General features: G+C 37.2%; 1 protein-coding gene across 1 annotated transcript; it reads right to left on the bottom strand.

Annotated features, from left to right (window-relative positions):
* Window positions 1-597: 597 nt before the first annotated feature.
* LOC127503805 (dynein axonemal intermediate chain 1-like) lies at window positions 598-14,930 on the bottom strand. Its single transcript, XM_051877920.1, has 15 exons — window positions 14,839-14,930; window positions 11,090-11,140; window positions 10,753-10,953; window positions 10,225-10,269; window positions 10,032-10,125; window positions 9,806-9,923; window positions 9,669-9,712; window positions 9,341-9,591; window positions 8,637-8,726; window positions 8,471-8,552; window positions 8,190-8,266; window positions 7,169-7,320; window positions 5,891-5,990; window positions 4,269-4,451; window positions 598-823 (listed from the first exon to the last, which is right to left on the bottom strand). Exons 1-15 carry the CDS (start codon window positions 14,851-14,853, stop codon window positions 743-745), a joined length of 1,584 nt encoding a protein of 527 aa, XP_051733880.1. The 5' UTR covers window positions 14,854-14,930; the 3' UTR covers window positions 598-742.
* Between the last annotated feature and the right edge of the window lie 4,080 nt (window positions 14,931-19,010).

Here is a 19,010-nt window from a genome sequence, read left to right as displayed (position 1 = left end):
GGACTATTACTATAGGTCGTTCTGTTAACTTCCCAAATGTCCTTTTTGTAACGATCTCGAGCGACTATAAAATAACTAAAATAGAACGTCTCCGTAAAGTCATATCAGGAACATTATTAAATGACCAACAGAGGACCATGTGGGAACATTCTATTAACTCCCCAGATGTCCTCTTTGTAACTTTCTTATGTGCCCATAAAATAACCAAAATGGAACGTCCTCCTAAAGTCATATAAGGAACCTTGAACTGCAGCACTTTCACTACCAAAAGAGGACATTTTAGGAACATCCCTAATGTTCTGTAAGGGTTCAGAATTTTTGTCACCTTTAGAGAACTTGTAGGGAACATTCTACTTGGGCTGCAACTTACTAGCTAACAATCTCGCTATGCTAATTAGCATGTACAAATGAATAAAAGCTCAAGTGTGAGAAAGAAATTTTAATAAGAGCTTAATTGAAAGAGGAATTTTAATACAAAATGAACAATGAACAAAATAACACAAAATCTTTTTCTAAAATGTAAAATCTAAAATAATCAAAAAATTTTAACATCAGAATATATATATATATATATATATGTGTGTGTGTGTGTGTGTTTATATTTATTTATTTGTGTTTATTTTTATGCATTTATTTTTTACTTTTTTGCATATTTATTTATTTATTTAATTTTGCATTTATTTTTTACTTTTTTTTTTGTTTTCTATTTGCTGTCATTCTGGTCTTCTCTGTCTGCATGAGTTTATCTCCGTAAGTTCAACAGTTGCTCAATCTTTGCCATTTCCTCCTCCGGCCCATTCGGCAACTCCTGACCCTTTTTGTCCTGCAGAGCCAAAGACAGAAATGAAGAGAACGAGATGAGTCAGATGCTGGTAGTGAGAGGACTTGACCCAGGGGTGCCAGTAACAATCACAAACACTTCTCAGTGTGAAGTTCCCATTTAAACGTTTCTGGAGGTAATGAGAGAGGTGTTAGCAAGAGGTTATTTCCTCTGTGTGCTGTGGCAGACTTGCTCCGATCTTGCACGACATTTGCCTGACATTACTGTTGCTAATCATGCCAACAACACCGTAATGAACTAAACCGGACCAGACCAGCTTCTCAACAGAGAAATTCACTCACACTAATTAAACACTCTCCAATTTATCTCTATTTATCTATTCTCTATTTATCAAAAGTTTTACCATTATTCACAATAATGGTACAAACGTTAAAGACAAGTTTTAAACTCCTAACTTCCTGTTCCCATTCTTACCCATACAACACAACAAAAGTCTTGTACAATCCTACAGGTACAATCCTTGTAAAGTACAATTCTTAAGTGATTGGTACAAATACAAAGAGGTCAAGTATCCCACACTTATCCAGCTTATCAGCTGTTGTACCATGCCAAAGGCTGAGAGATCAAAATAAATCCATTAAGAGAAAAAAAAGACAAGATAAGGAGATAAAGAGCACACAATATTATCATAGTCATAATAATTTAAAAATAAATAAGTAAATAAACAATAAAAGAAATAAAAAAAAAACAAATATTGCATAAATGTATACATACATTTTCACAGGACAGTTTACAACATCACTAATAAAATAAGTGGTGGGGGGTGTTTCACCCTTCAGACAGGTTTAGTTCTTCAAAATATCTTAGAAAGGAGGACCATGTTTTATAAAACCATGTTTTAAAAAATAATAATCGTATTATTTTTGTAATAAGATTAAACGCCTAGCCAAAAGTGAAATAAAGGGAATAGCTGTTTTTATATCTTTCCTAAGTTCTATGCCCTCAGTCCTAGTGCCAAAAATAGCTATTAAGGGGTCAGGACTAATATGAATTCCATAGATATTATTATTAGTCTCAAAAAATTATTTCCAGAATTCCTCCAGCCGAGGACAAAACCAAAACATGTGAGCCTTTGTTGCGGCGAACGTGAACACCTATTACATGCAGAGCTGATGTTGGGATAAATCTTAGCTAACTTTGAGTTAGTAAAATGAAGTCTGTGAAGTATCTTGAATTGGACAAGACCATGCCTGGCACAAGGAGATGAAGAGTGTACCTGGCCTAGAATATCATACCATTTGCTCTCTGTAAACTGTATGCCCAAATCACTCTGCCAGGCCGTTTGAATACTGTCTAAAGTTTGTGGATCAATAGAGGATATAATAGAGTATATAAATGAAATAAGCCCCTAACTGATTAAGATCAAGTAACATTTCAATTGGTGAGGAAGGGGGTAGTGCTGGAAAAGAATTAAATACTTTTTTTATAATGCTTCTGATTTGCAAAAATGAGTTCTAGGCAAAGCAAAACGACTTTTAAAAGTTCCTGACAAAAGCAAAAAGTGTTATTAACCCTATAAAACTGACAGGAGCGCGTTTGTGTGTCTCCCTTTAAGAGCCAATAAAAACTGAAACCAAGTAGATAGCACAAAAATTCTTTTTGCATACAAAATCAGAGACTTTGCGTGTTCAGATCATGCCTCCAACATGCTCCTGTTGCATTGTTTTCATCCTCTAATGAGTCTGCGCAAACTGAGTTTACAACAAAAACAGCGCACAGGCGCTAATTTCTTATGCCGTTTTTGCTCATAACTTAATGAAAAATGCACAGATTATAGATCATGACAAATCGCCATTTACAGCAGATTCTTACGATTAAAATGAGCCCAAAAACAACATAATCCATTGCGTCGATCACGAGATATTACTCACGGAGTGATTTAACATATTTGGCTAAAACATGTCTCTCGTCTTTCCGGGATGCAATGTGTTATCCAATGTTTCTGGAACTGTTCATGCTTGTTTTCCAACATGGAATAACACAAAATAGGTATCATTTTAAAGCTTAGAAGCTTAGGGGTGTTTTACCATTGGAAAGAAGAAATTAAGCTGTCTAATTTAATAAAAAAAGCTATTACTTATAAAAATAAGAATATTTGAAAATAAATACAGGAAGCGAGGTAGGACTGACATTTTAACTAGGTTAATACGACCTGCTAACGACAAGGGTAATTTGGACCATTCGGTAAAATCATCTTTACAACGACCTAAAAGCGGGGAAAAATTAGCTTTAAACAAATCAGTAAATGATCATGTGACTTGTACACCTAGGTATGTAAAACCCTTATGAACTCTTCTAAACGGGATAAGGGAAGTATCTATGCAGAGAGATGATTTGACTGGGAATACTTCACTTTTATACAAGTTAAGCTTACAGCCTGAGAATTTACCAAACTCTTCTAAGACTGAAATAATATAGAGTACTGATAAATCAGGGTTAGAGACGTATAACAAAACATCATCCACATATAATGAAATCAGACAGGATGTTTTTTGCTCCACAAAACAAGTTGTCATGCTAGTCTTTGCCTTAATTTCTGTAACAGAGGAAAATATATATATAACAGAAAAAAAGACCTTCAGACTGTCTTTATTGATATCATTAGCTTGAAAAATGTCATAGACAAATACTTTTGTCCAGCAAAAGTGCATAAATTGATCAAAAGTGACAGTAAAGACATTTATAATGATACAATTTTCTATTTCAGATAAATGCTGTTCTTTTGAACTTTGTTCATCAAAGAACCTTGAAAAAATGTATCACCGTTTTCACAAAAACTGTTTTCAACATTGATAATAAGAATAAATATTTCCTGAGCATTCGATCAGCATATTAAAATTATTTCTGAAGGATCATGTGACACTGAAGTGGATGCTGAAAATTCAGCGTTGCCATCACAGGCATAGATTAAAATATATTAAAATAAAAAACAGGTATTTTCAACTGTATTTTTGATCAAATAAATGCAGCCATTGTGAGCATAAGAAACCTCTTCTAGTGTAACAGTAGTGTAGATTTATCTACATTTCCGAATGGGAACCTGAATTATTCATATCATTTGACTTTGTTCACTCTGGATTCACTGCAAAACTTCAAGGACCTTCAGTCATGTAATTTATTTTTCTGCATCAGTTTGTTCTGAAAGCCCTTTTCCCACAGTGCAGTCTAACTGATTGATATCTGAATGATATTGTTTTATTACCTGGCAAACAAATTATATTTACATTTACGTTCAATACGCTATGTTAATGTGTTCCCGCAGTGGGTTGTGCGTGTGCTGTACATTCATGTCTGAAGCAGTCACACAGATGCAGATACAGCAATTCAGCACATGAAGTATGCAGCACAGCAGTGATTGAAACAGCACTGATCGATTAAGCATGTGATTTCATTGGAGGCCTATACATAGTATTAGTGAATCTCTTACTTTAGGCTTCTTGCGGAGGTTGGGCGAGAGCTTGAGGCTGACGACATGGCCGCGGTCATCGCCCACGATGATGATGGGATGGACAGGGTTGAATTCAATTTTCACAGGAGTTTTCTTCTTGGACACCACTACTTGTTGGCAGAGAGCCTCATATTTGTTGACACTGAGGTCGAACACATGAACCTGAGAGAGAAATAGAAGAGGAGCAGGAAGTTTTAGTGTCATTAATGTATGTTGCATCAGTTTGTGTTTTGATGTTTTCAGTGTGAAGCAGACATTAGCACCTCTGTAATGTATTCTCTTGTTTTGGCTTTGGAGTGTCAGCAAGCAAGATTATATATGTAAAATTTAAATTTATATCATTTAAATATATATTCATTGATATATTTTGATTGAAGTTTTATTTCACATGAAGTATATTTGCTGTTGTAACCCCTCTACCCAGGTCCTACTCGCCCCGCGATGCATGGGCCTCGAACCTGGGTCTCCGGCGTGGGAGTTGGACGCTTAACAAGGAGGCTAAAGGCTGCAACCCCTAGCGTCAGTTGCTAGAGCATCTCTTGAGATCACAGGAGTGAGGTTTACTCGCACAGCGACTACTAGCTGGCCTCCGTTACACTTTCTCTTGAGGAACTTTCTTTCTACTTGATGTCCAAGAAGGAAGTCCAAATCAAGCCAGGGGTGTGTTTCCTGTACAACGACGTAACTCTACCTTAACGTAACTCTGTTTAACTACCATAGTACGATGCATCGTTGAAGAAATCAACCAGCTAGTCATGACTGTTTCCTGTAACCATCTTGTGGCAAATTTGTTGTTCAAAAATGTTGGTTAATGATGTCACGTTGGTGGTGAAGTAATAACTTATTTTAATGAATCCAATTGAGATCGAATTAATGCTAGATTTTTTGCTATAAATTACAGGCATGGCATTTGAGGTTCCTTTAGTTTCCATGGGTGGATAGATATCTACTATTTTAAGTGCAGGACATTTTTCCATTTTTGATTGCACTAATGATCACAGTAGCAGTAACAGCTTCTGGCAGGACCTGACTGACATTTAACTTTTGGTTTTGTATGTATGTTTTACTTTATTGCTTGATTACATGAGAGAGAGAGAGCGCCTGTCAGAGTTACAGTGGTACTAACAGCAAAAGCCGCCACGATTGAGCCGATCAAGACTGACAGATGATGTCTGAAGCAGCCTTAGACAAGTGCCTTAGACCAGCAGTACAATTTAATAATAATAATAATAATAATATTAGGCCACAGGATATATGTTGTGGTTCTTGACTTGCGCAGACATATGGTGAGTGTTTGTGTGTGCCGCAGCTTACAGGTGCAGTCGAGCACTGTTGGAAAAACGTCCTATTGTCAGCATGCTACTGTTTCTTTAGCAATCATTATCATGAAAATGTAATGTGCTTTAAGTGGAAGTATCCAGAAAAATACTATTTTAAGGTGAGAGATTATTAAATGAATTATTATTAATGTTATTATTACTTTAATTATTACTTTTTGTTGTTGTTATTATTAGAAAAATAAAATATTTAATAAAAGGATTTTATCATATAGTGGATTTTACCATTTTGTTTGTATTAGAGGAGTCAGTTGGGATGTTTACCTTTCCATCAGTGGTGACAGCAGCAAAGACAGTGGAGGAGTATGGAGCCCAGGCCACATCTGTCACACCAGCTCTCAGGTCAAAGGTGAACACAGGAGAGCTGCATAGGAGAGACATGAATTTTTACTGGAATAGTAGAATACTTCAGATAAGCTACTATTCAGTCAAAACAAACCTTTAACAGAAACTACATTGCTCCCATTCTGAGTTCATCTAATGTTCAAATTTTGGCAGTCGGAGTAACTGATGTGTAAAGATGTGAAATATAACAGAGAGACATCTTAAAAAAACATCATCAGGACTTCCCCAGGCAAGACTGTCACAATCAGTAAGGAAAAAAGAGAAGGGGTATGAATCAATAGTTCCACATGATCCCAATGAAAGGAGACTGCTTCTCATTTTGAGGTGACAGATGAATTTATCTCCTGACATTTGTCTGAGAACCAGACCTGACAATACTCTATATATCACTGTCCGTGTCTGTGCAGGGAGCTGCTCTCTTAGAGCTGTTAACATGAGACAAAGGTGATCAATTTTCAACTTTACAGATAAAATAACTTTTTTTTTGTGAGGGAAAATTAATATACATATAAAATTATATATATATTTGTGGTGGAAAAACTGAATTTTCAGCAGCCATGACTCTTATTCAGTTGAAACAGTTATACTGCCTAATTCTTTTGTGGAAACTTTGATACTTTTTTTTCTAGATTCTTTGATGGAAAAAAAGTTTTTAAAAAACAGCATTTATGTGAAATAGAAATCTTTTCTAACATTATACATTTCTTTACTTCTGATCAATACAACCAACAAGCTTCTAAACAACTTGCCCCAGATTTTAATTGTAAATGCATTCATGTAAACAATCTGTGTTTGATTTCACAAACTGAGGGGCAAGTCAAAATTGTTGTCTGTTGTGTAACAGATTTTGAAAAATCTATTCGGTCAACTTGTATTATATAAACACACTTCAAATTGCTTATTCTGCCATTGCAGATCCTACAAACACTTCAGGAGGTAAAGCTCTATCCACCTTATTTTTAATGTAAGAGCGGCACAGCCATTTGTAAATTCAATGTGTCTGACTACTAACACAGACATAATGTGCAGTCAAGAGAAAGATTCATTCATCATTATTAACCCAAAGGTGTCTTTTTGCGGAACAGAGACAGTATAATTTATTTGTCAAGACATTTTAAATTAAGACAACTGAAGGATAGGTTTGAGAGGTGGAAAAGGCTGCTGTAGATATAGTGCTGCAGGGAATGGTGCTCATACTTTATTTTCTCATTCCAAATTTTCACCATCCAGTCCATGCCGCAGGAGATGAAAACTCTGGAATGGAAGGGATTCCACCTCACACACATGACACTCATGAGGAAGTGTGCATCATACTCATCCAGGAAAGTGCTAGAAGTATATATGGAGCCCTGTGACACACAAATATTACACTCATTATAGGTTAATATATATATATATATATTAGGGGTGTAACGGTACACAGAAGTCACGGTAGTTGGTACAGTACAGCCTCCTAGTGTATTAAGCACTGCCTAGTGGAATTTTTCAAGTGTTCAAGTCATTTGCGTATGCGCTGTTCTTCTTCTGCTCTTTTTTTCTGTTGTGGCAGTTAGCAAACATCGTTGTATTACCATGTGCTCCCCCTTCTGGACTGGAGTGTGGATCGTGGATTCGTCGTCTGACTGAACAGTGACGTCTGTACGGCACGGTTTGGGATGAATACATGTGCCGTTACACCCCTAATGTAATATTTATATATAAGAGAACAAGAAAATCTGCAAGCATTTGTTCAGCTTTAATGGCTGTTGCATTAGCATGGCACATAGATGCTTATTTTTATAATTGTGTGTACCTACTTAATCATATTTTCGAGACAAATTTTTACCCAGATGTGTGCTAAATATGACCATCCTCATTTATAAAAAACATCCTTTTAGGGTGTGGGTTAAGGTTAGGTTACAGTATTTATAACTAACTGTATCTAGAAACAATATAAGTCTATGGAATGTCCCCATTTAGAAAGCTAAGTATATGTGTGTGAGTGTGTTGTTGTGTAGAAGTGGAGGGATGTTGGAGTCAGTAGGAGTGAAAATTTAAATTTTTATGTGTTTGCCTGTGATGTTTGTAATTTAGAACAAAACAAGCCATACGGAGAAAAATGTGGCATACAGATGAGAAACAAAACTTTCTGGGTCTGTCAAAAAGAATAGTTTGATAGCGATAGATGACTAAAGGTCTGCAGATGCTCATATATTGGATGTGATGGTATATGACTGACCTTGTAAATCGTTCCAGATTGAGAGGCGAGAAGATAAAGGAACTCATATTTTTTATTAAAGTCCAAAGATATTCCAGCTATAACCACAGGGAAAATATCTTCAGTGAGGATGATAATACAAGTAACTTTTACACCATTTGCACAATTATTCGACATTTTAACTGTTTCTTTCTGTTCTGTGCGGTTTCTAAAAACCGATTAGAACATAAATGATTAAAACTGATTAAAAGCTCCCTTGAGGAGTATGCGTTTATAAACAAATAAGGTAAGTTGGTTCATACGTGTGGGAATGACATCCTTAAGGTCATCAGGAACTTTGTCCATGGCTGGGAGTTTGATGATGTCTTTGAAGACTAGTTCATGCTGAAATCCATATGACTGGCATCCATTAACCTCATACAACGATGACTTGTTTTAGAATCAACACTTAGATGTTTCCTTCTGTACCTCTCTTAGAGTCCAAGACACCACTCGTCCATCAGCGGACACAGAGAAGAAGTTGTGATTATTGTCCAAATCATCTTGCTGCCACTTCACCTGTAACAAAGACAATGAAACACATGCAGCACAGCCAAGACTTTTGTATCAACCAACAATTACGAAAACTATACAAGCACTGAATGAAAATCTGTATTTAATTTTATTTAAAATTCAAAAGTTGGGGGTCTGTAAGATATTTAAATGTTAAAAAAGCCTGCATTTATTTGATCAAAAGTACAGTTAAATATTATTTGACTTAAATAGCCATTACTACAGTGTCACATGATCCTTCAGAAACAAATCTTAATATTAGTTTGCTGATTTGGTGCTTGAGAAACATTTCCTTTTATTATCAGTGTTGAAAACAGTTGTGCTGCTTAACATGTTTGTGGAAACTATGATAAATTTTTTTCCCCAGAATTCTTCAATGAAAAGAATCTGTTAGAAAAAAAAGTTCAGTTTGAAGAGTATAGAAGTATGTTTGTTTGTTTTTTTTTTGTAAAAAAAAAAAAAAAAAAAAAAAAAACAACAAAAAAAAAATAGTGCAAACTGTACAAACAGTTTATTCCAGCCACTGAATTGAACATACGGCTCCACTGTCATTTCATAGGTAATGATGGTTTACTGTTATTATTTTACCCATGACTCCATGGTCATATCCTCATCCATACCTGCATCACAGGGCCTCTGTGTTTCCCGGAGCTGGCTCTGCTGTTATAAATGGGCTTCTTTTTCTTTCTCAGCAGGCTGTACACAGCAACACAGCCATCATGGAAACCCACAGCCACCAGGTGTCCCTGTGGTTTGTGGATGTCTACGCACATTACGCCAGATTCCGTGTCAAAGAAGAATTCTGGGAAAGTGTGCATGTTCACGGTGTAAAAGAGAAGCATGCCACCAGGATCCTCATGAGGATATCCATCTTGAGGGGTGAGATGAAACACGTTTCAGAGTCATTTGGCCAGCAAATGATTACTTGTCTAAGTATAGTAAACTTACATGACCCAAGACCAACGGCGAAAAAATCATTGAATTCAGTACTCCTAGAAATGAACAAATACAAACGTCACTCAAAGAAGTGCTTCTTATTTTACTCAAAACCTCTGCATTTTGTTTTAATACAGTATAAAACTCACCAGCAGAGGGCAGTCACAGACAGACCTTTGGCTTTTTCGTACTGAAATTTCCACAGCGGGAGAAGAGTGCCCTTCTCTCCTCGAAATTCATCAGCTGGATCCTCAAAGTACAGGAAATCTGAGATTTGGATATAAAGGTGTTTACATTTTTAAACAATACCTGTCCTTCTGTCAGTAATCCAAAATAAAGAGTGTAGCAGTGAAAAGAAATGGTTTCTTTATTTACCATCACTAATTTCTCCATAAATATTATTAACCACCGCACGCTCCATCATCCAGATGGCCTTAGCTATCTGCGATATGTCAAATTTGTCATCTTTCTGTAAGCATAAGAGGGTATTTTTTTCCCCTTTATCTCACCTAAAACAAATCAATCACACTCTTGAATCAAATAAGACATAAATAATTTTCTTGATTACTTTTGAACAGGTTAAATCCTTCTCTTCTGAAGGCTCTGCACACTCCTACAGGACAAAACACATTTGAATCCCAAGCTCCTTGTGAAAGATATTTGTGACAAAGCATTCATTTCTGACTGGATGAAAAGTCTGAACTAAATAAGACAAGAAACATGTATAAATAATATGTATTATAATATCAAGAGCAATAATCAACAATAATGATTTTGTCATGATATTGTAGCTTCATACCGCCGTGCCAGCTTTGTGGTTTCTTCGAAATTTTACAATAAATACAATAACTATTAATTTGTAGTGTAGTTGCACTACAAGTGAAAAACAACTAGTTTTAAACTAGTTGTGTACTCAAAGTTTACTGATGTTACACTTAAATTATGCCTAAAAGTATACTTTTATACACTAAAAAGTGGGCCAATTTAGTCTCTGTTTGTGACTCCATGAAATTCATCTGTCAATGTAAAAATGACAATTTTACAATTACAAGTAAAGGTTACAATCTTTGTAAGATCATATTTGTTGTCTAGCCACCTGAGTATCTTCAACCTCCTCTTCTTCATCCTCTTCTTCTTCATCCTCTTGTTCTTCATCTTCCTCTTCTTCATCCTCCTCTTCATCCTCCTCCTCCTTATACTTCCAATCCTCCTTTTTTTTCTCCACCTTTTTTTTATCGTCCTTTTCTATTTTTTTCCTCCTCTTTAACTCCTCTACGTAGCAGTCGTATATTATTGACTGCAGAAAAAGTAGGGCATGCTAACATTGTACATGTCTGTATTCACATTAACACAAGCATAGTTCAGTTTTACTGCAGGTATACCACAAAAAGTTGCTCAAAATAATTTACCAGCAAATTAAAAGATTTTCTTACCGGACTGGCATTAGCTGAATAGGTTGCATATTCAACCACTTTAGTTGTGTCCTGTAAAACATTATAAAAAAAAAGCAAAATACAGTTGGTTATGCATCAACTGAAAATATAGAAAACGAACACATCTTCTATAGTTGGTCATTGTAAAAGCTGTTCTATCTATCTATCTATCTATCTATCTATCTAATGTAGTATGATTTATAAGCTGTTTTCCTCATGGGTAACAAAAAAGTCCCCACAAGGTCAAAAATGCCTGGAATTGCACATTTTGTTCCCACACCTTAGGGAATAGCCTACCTGAACCACACACACCCATACTCAGAAATCAATTTGATTTCAATGATGAACTGTATAAATGTCCCCTAAACCTACCCGTGAAAAAAACTTTCTGCATTTTTACATTTTCAAGAAAATCATCATTTAGTATGTTTATTAATCCATTTGACTCGTGGGGACCGCTGGCTGATCCCCACAATGTAGGTGATCTCAGGTTTTACTATCCTTGTGGGGACATTTATATTACATTACACAATGTAATATAAACCTGCACACACACACACACACACACTAGCAACTTTCACACAGCAATCCCGGTAAATTACCATAAAATGACCAGAATGACTTTACCAGTAAATGCACAAATATTCATGGCTGTCGCGCTGGAAGCTCATTATTTTACTTTATAAAGTTTTAAATAAGGATATTTGTTTTACACAAATGCAGTGATTCACTTCAGAAGACCTTTATTAAACCCCCGGAGCCATGTGAAGTATGTTTTATAATCGAAGGATGCACTTTTTTGGACTTCAAAAACTGAGAAGTGTTTATTTCATCTGGGCTAACCCATGTGAGGCCTACATGGAAACTGAGGACAAAACTGGCTGGGACCCAGCTAACATTGTAAATGTCCATATTCACAATAATACAAGCATAGTTCTGTTTTACTGCAGGCATACCACAAAATTAGCTCAAAATAATTTACCACCACCAAATTAAAAGATATTTTCACACGTTTGTACTCTCGTTCGATACGGTGATTTTAAGCCTACAAGCGGCATCATGCAAAACATTTTGTTTAAAAAAAAGGGAGTAAAATCTTTGCGTGGCAGGGGGAGCTGCCGCTCAACCTGCCACTCGACCCGTCACCGCTAGGGGCAGCTGCCACTCGACCTGCCACCGTTATATGCCCCTGCCTTGGGAACTGCCACCATTATATGCGCCAGCCATGGGACCCGTCACGGATATACAGTGGGTACGGAAAGTATTCAGACCCCCTTAAATTTTTCACTCTTTGTTATATTGCAGCCATTTGCTAAAATCATTTTTCAAGTTCTTTTTTTTTTTCCTCATTAATGTACACACAGCACCCCATGTTGACAGAAAAACACAGAATTGTTGACATTTTTGCAAATTTTTAAAAAAGAAAAACTGAAATATCACATGGTTCCAAGTATTCAGACCCTTTGCTCAGTATTTAGTAGAAGCACCCTTTTGATCTAATACAGCCATGAGTCTTTTTGGGAAAGATGCAACAAGTTTTTCACACCTGGATTTGGGGATCCTCTGCCATTCCTCCTTGCAGATCCTCTCCAGTTCTGTCAGGTTGGATGGTAAACGTTGGTGGACAGCCATTTTTAGGTCTCTCCAGAGATGCTCAATTGGGTTTAAGTCAGGGCTCTGGCTGGGCCATTCAAGAACAGTCACGGATTGTTGTGAAGCCACTTCTTCATTATTTTAGCTGTGTGCTTAGGGTCATTGTCTTGTTGGAAGGTAAACCTTCGGCCCAGTCTGAGGTCCTGAGCACTCTGGAGAAGGTTTTCGTCCAGGATATCCCTGTACTTGGCCGCATTCATCTTTCCCTCGATTGCAACCAGTCGTCCTGTCCCTGCAGCTGAAAAACACCCCCACAGCATGATGCTGCCACCACCATGCTTCACTGTTGGGACTGTATTGGACAGGTGATGAGCAGTGCCTGGTTTTCTCCACACATACCGCTTAGAATTAAGGCCAAAAAGTTCTATCTTGGTCTCATCAGACCAGATCTTATTTCTCACCATCTTGGAGTCCTTCAGGTGTTTTTTCATGTGTCTTGCACTGAGGAGAGGCTCCCGTCGGGCCATTCTGCCATAAAGCCCCGACTGGTGGAGGGCTGCAGTGATGGTTGACTTTCTACAACTTTCTCCCATCTCCCGACTGCATCTCTGGAGCTCAGCCACAGTGATCTTTGGGTTCTTCTTTACCTCTCTCACCAAGGCTCTTCTCCCCCGATAGCTCAGTTTGGCCGGACGGCCAGCTCTAGGAAGGGTTCTGGTCGTCCCAAACGTCTTCCATTTAAGGATTATGGAGGCCACTGTGCTCTTAGGAACCTTAAGTGCAGCAGAAATTTTTTTGTAACCTTGGCCAGATCTGTGCCTTGCCACAATTCTGTCTCTGAGCTCTTCAGGCAGTTCCTTTGACCTCATGATTCTCATTTGCTCTGACATGCACTGTGAGCTGTAAGGTCTTACATAGACAGGTGTGTGGCTTTCCTAATCAAGTCCAATCAGTATAATCAAACACAGCTGGACTCAAATGAAGGTGTAGAACCATCTCAAGGATGATCAGAAGAAATGGACAGCACCTGAGTTAAATATATGAGTGTCACAGCAAAGGGTCTGAATACTTAGGACCATGTGATATTTCAGTTTTTCTTTTTTAATAAATCTGCAAAAATGTCAACAATTCTGTGTTTTTCTGTCAATATGGGGTGCTGTGTGTACATTAATGAGGAAAAAAAATGAACTTAAATGATTTTAGCAAATGGCTGCAATATAACAAAGAGTGAAAAATTTAAGGGGGTCTGAATACTTTCCGTACCCACTGTATGTGCCTGCTATGGCAAGCCAAAGTATTCATATAGCCTATATAGCCTATGCCTGGTCGGATATGGAAGGCCAAAAGGGCCAAAAACATGTGAATTTTAACACGTCAACAACAACAAAAAAAAGGCATATGTGGCAAAATTAAATCTATTTTTTCATAAAACGGCAATTTAAATATATTATTTCTATAAGTTATACAAAAAAGACAAAATAAAAAGGCTGAATATGCTGATCTAGCATGTTAAATGGTGGTATCCTAGTAAATGAATGGTACACACAAGCTCACAGAAATGGTTTGACCCAAGTTTTCAGCAACCAATGACACCGACCCATTCAAACAGATTTTTAACACGTATTTCACACGTGAAATACACTTCAAATACACGTATTTAAAGTGTTGTTGACGTGTTCAAATTCACGTGTTTTTGGCCCTTTTGGCCTTCCATATGCCACGGGACCCGCCACGAGTATATGCGTCTGCTATGCAAATCACACGTCAATGACGTGTGTGGTTCTTTCCGACACGCATTTCTGTTATCCCAAAGCGCGCGTTAAGAACGCGTGTTTTTATGGCAAATCACACGTCGAGGATGCGCGTTTTTCTGTCAAAACGCACGCTTTTGACGCGTCAGCGTGCAATTAGACGTCCGACCAGGCGTATGTGAATACTTTGGCTTGCCATAGCAGGCGCATATATCCGTGACGGGTCCCGAGGCAGGCGCATATAACGGTAGCAGGTTGAGGGGCAGCTGCCCCTAGTGGTGACGGGTCGAGTGGCAGCTCCCCCTGCCACGCAAAGACTTTACTCCCTCTCAAAAAAAAAAAAAAATCTTTCGTTTACTAACTTTGCTCATCTAGTTTACATTTGCTGTAATATTGTTAACATACCGGTTTAGATGCCATTTTTTCAGATGCCTTTCCTCTCTTTCTTTCTTTTCTTTTTTTGGTGTAAACTGTAACAACTGTAACTAACGGTTTTAATTGTCAGTGTTTGTTTGACTAGTCGTTGTCATGACAGCGGCATCTGGCTGACGTGACACTAATTTGAAAGGTGTTAAACTAAATCTATTAGGGCTGTCGTGATTAAAATGAAATGTGAAAATAAATTAAAAGTGTCGATTGCGGTCTCAATATATATACACACACAAGTCCTAAAATTAACACTTGCCAAGCGCCAAATGCGAGTAAAAATCGGTGTTGTCGAGTATATGAAACTGTGTCGGTCGCCAGATGGCGGGTAACTTTTTTTTTTAATTCTAACAATGCAATGTTGTGAGAGCATGAACATGAACGACGCTCTGTACAGTTGACGGTCAGTGCATCATCATGAAGGTTAAGTCTTTCCACTGTAAATATTCAAGCGCTAGAACACGCGAAAGGAAATCAGTTACTCACGCGATATGTGGGAAGTTCCACATCCGAAGCGCGCGCCCTGAACACCTTGTCTCAGGCAGCGCGCAAATACTAAGCTGAGCTCTCTTTCATGCCTTCCTTTGCTTTAACGAACAAATTCACACAAAATTATGTCAAAAAAATGCCAGTCTCGGCGAGTATCCTAGTAAACATAGTTGGTTGTCTTCAGTTGAGAAAGAAAATGCATGATCCGTCTTAAAGAGACAGCATCCTAATAATCCTGCTGTGCTGTCTGCATTTTTAATGTTAACCAAACAACAAAGGGAAAAACAAAAATCACTCACTGCTCTTGACCTTTTAAAAGGATATGAAATATGTTATTTATTTGATTAGCCTACTTTATTACATTTCTGTACCTGAAACTACTGCTAGACCTGCATGAAATTTAATTTATATCTTCGTTGCATTGTATTTATTTGTGCTATTGCTTGTAATTTGATTATTCATTCTTATTTTATTACTGACTGTTTACCTGTCTTTAAAAATGTAGGCTATTAAAATTATATTAATTAAGCTAGTAGTTTTAGCTGTGGTATCAATTTTCACTAGTACCTAAAATACTGGTGTCATAAATGTTTGTTTTTATTTCATGGCTGGTAAAAAATAGTTTTGGCCAGTAAATTTTCTTTTATATAATTATATATTATATAATTATTTATATAGATCAGTGGTTGCATCAGATTTTTTACGCGTTTTTTGTACAACACCCTTCATATTCTCCTCCCATGTGAATTACACATCCTTCCCTCACGTGTCAAAATGACCGGAAGCATTTTTTTCCTCCTGTTGTTTTATTCTGATAATATTTTTTTCTTTTCTTTTCTTATGCAATTTTTCAGAGTTTTTTTGTTGTTGTTGTTGTTTATTATTTTATTTACCTCTAAATGACAACCTGTTAATTATAATTATTATTATTATTTTTAACAAAATAAGCACATTCTTCACATTCTTTCACTTAAATGGCACTTCAGATATACCACTTCATATCTGTGCGTGGTCTGTATTGTCACTGTTTTTTTGGGGGGGGGGGGGGAAATTCCCCCATATATGCACCCCTGTGTGTGTTTGTGTACAAGTGTGAATGTGTGTGTGTGCATGGTCAGATTGTTCCAGATTATTATTTCTTTTCCCCCACCAATTCCCATTCATTCCTGGGGCTCAAATTGACCCACAAGGGAAGGATTTGTTACTATTCTTATAACAACAAAAACAGTTTTTTTTATTTTTTATTTATTTGTGTGTGTGTGTGTCGACAAAATGACCCGAGGAGAGGGTGAAGGTAGAAGTCAGAGGCGTTTAGATTTGTCACAGGTGAAAACGCTAGTTTTGTTCAGTTCGCACTCACTGAATTCTCTTAACAAAGTGCAGGTACGATGTGAGTAAGTGTCACATGGTTTTGGGTTTTGTTTCATGTTTATAGTTTCATGTCTTTTATTTTGTCTTTTAGTCATGGTCTGCGTCTCAGTGTGCATACTATCCATCCTAAATGGTAGCCTATGTGACATTAGTAATATTCAATACTATTAAGGGTGGATAGTATGCACATTGGGATGCAGAAAGGGTTCCTGTCATGTCATGTGATTCCCTGTTCCCTCATGTGATCTTGCCATGTGCTTTCTATAGGCTTGTTCGACTTCATGTGGCACCACCTGACAAAGGCAATGCATTCTGGTTAGAAAATTTGTCTGACTTTGGCCCTTTCCCAAATGGCACATTCATGTGCACTTTCGGTCTTGTGGACTCACAATGGCCGCTGCATACGAGTGTTCGTTAAAGGGTTAGTTCACCCAAAAATAAAAATAATGTCATTTCTCATGCCGTTCCACACCCGTAAAACCTTTGTTAATCTTCGGAATGAAAATTAAGATATTTTTGTTGAAATCCAATGGCTCAGTGAGGCCTGCATAGCCAGCAATCACATTTCCTGTCTCAAGGACCATTAATGTACTAAAAGCATATTTAAATCAGTTCATGTGAGTACAGTGGTTCAATATTAATATTATAAAGCGACAAGAATATTTTTGGTGCGCCAAAAAAACAAAATAACGACTTATATAGTGATGGCCGATTTCAAAACACTGCATCAGGAAGCTTCGGAGCGTAATGAATCAGTGTGTCGAATCAGCGGTTTGGAGCGCCAAAGTCACGTGACTTCAGCAGTTTGGCGGTTTCACACACTGATTCATAACGCTCTGAAGCTTCCTGAAGCAGTGTTTTGAAATCGGCCATCACTATAGAAGTTGTTATTTTGTTATTTTGGCGCACCAAAAATATTCTCGTCACTTTATAATATTAATATTGAACCACTGTACTCACATGAACTGATTTAAATATGTTTTTAGTACATTAATGGACCTTGAGAGAGGAAATGTCATTGCTCACTTTTTTTTAATTTATTTACATACTTTATTTAGGCTACATCATGCAGTAGTTTAATTACATGACACATTTAAGCAGCAATAAACAGTCATATGTGTAAATAAACATAAATGCCATTCTGGATAGAGCTTCTTTTCTTTGCAGTGTAGAGATGATACTTGTTGATGTTGGTTAAAATTTGGTAACAGCCTTTGGTATTTTGATTGATTTAAGTGAATGGTTACATTTAGTTTTTGACATAGAAGTCAACACAGAAACATTTAATAAGGTAATTATGAAAAAAATCAAATCAATTCCAGGCGGCAGAGTCATCACTGAAGTAGTCAGACGTCACGCCCATGGGCCGTTGGCTGAGTGATGCATATGGCACACTTATCTGGAAACACTTCAGGAGTTTCCAAGTTGTCATCTGGTTGGTTGAATTCTACAGGATATCCGGGAGACATGTGTGTCACGTTCTTTAACAGTCTGCCTAGAAAAACAAATGCCACGACACCAAACCCCCTCGTAGAAGAACGGCTTCATGTTTACAACTGTGACACTGAGAGCTTATCAAGATCAACTAAATGCTGGATTTTCAAAAGTATGCGAAGTTTGTGGCTCCAACAGTAACAGGGCAACTCACCACAAGTGTGGCTTCTTTTGTGGTCACAAAGTAAGTCAGTGTTGTTAAAGTTGCAGGCTCTTTGGATTTCAGACTCCATTTTCTTCATGGATGGATTGATGGTTGATGCTCATTGTGCTGCAGCATCAGGTGCCGTCCGTGCTACGCTTTCACTCAAAGTTTCACTTGACGAATGTCACACAGGTATTCTATGACCAAACCAAACATTTCCTACACCAACACTATCGCCCCCAAAAAGCATTTTTTTCATTAACAATGAATTTAATGTGAAATGTATAACTTTTTTATATATTTGTACCTTTCATTTCACCAAGCTGATTGCTCACGGTCCATTTACATTTTTTTAAGATGCAGTGCCTTCCTTTCCTACTTGGACAGAACACACTTGTGATTTAGCAGTTGTTTCAGTGTTGGGTACGCTGGTAACATTTGTAATGGAAAAAAATCCATCCCATTGTAGTTATGACTGTGGATGGAGCAACTTCAGGATCAGAAAATGCTGATAAACCTGACTAAATTAAACGTTTATGTGTTATATTTGTCCTATGAGGCAAGAACTGCCTTACTGTAAGCTATTGGAAATCTCAGAAAATGTTTGTTAAATCATGTTGGTCCAAGTAGATTAGTGAAGACATAACACATA

Source organism: Ctenopharyngodon idella, chromosome 21 (genome assembly GCF_019924925.1).
Source record: "Ctenopharyngodon idella isolate HZGC_01 chromosome 21, HZGC01, whole genome shotgun sequence".
In the NCBI taxonomy this organism is placed as follows: Eukaryota; Metazoa; Chordata; class Actinopteri; order Cypriniformes; family Xenocyprididae; genus Ctenopharyngodon; species Ctenopharyngodon idella.
This window is presented reverse-complemented; position numbering and strand designations above follow the sequence as displayed.

Excerpts from the sequence above, each read along its gene's own strand:
- LOC127503805 (XM_051877920.1), bottom strand. Across the intron at positions 9,924-10,031 it reads TTATGGAGAAATTAGTGATG|ATTTCCTGTACTTTGAGGAT; the intron begins GTAAATAAAGAA and ends TCCAAATCTCAG. Across the intron at positions 5,991-7,168 it reads ATTTGGAATGAGAAAATAAA|CTCTCCTGTGTTCACCTTTG; the intron begins GTATGAGCACCA and ends TCTCCTATGCAG.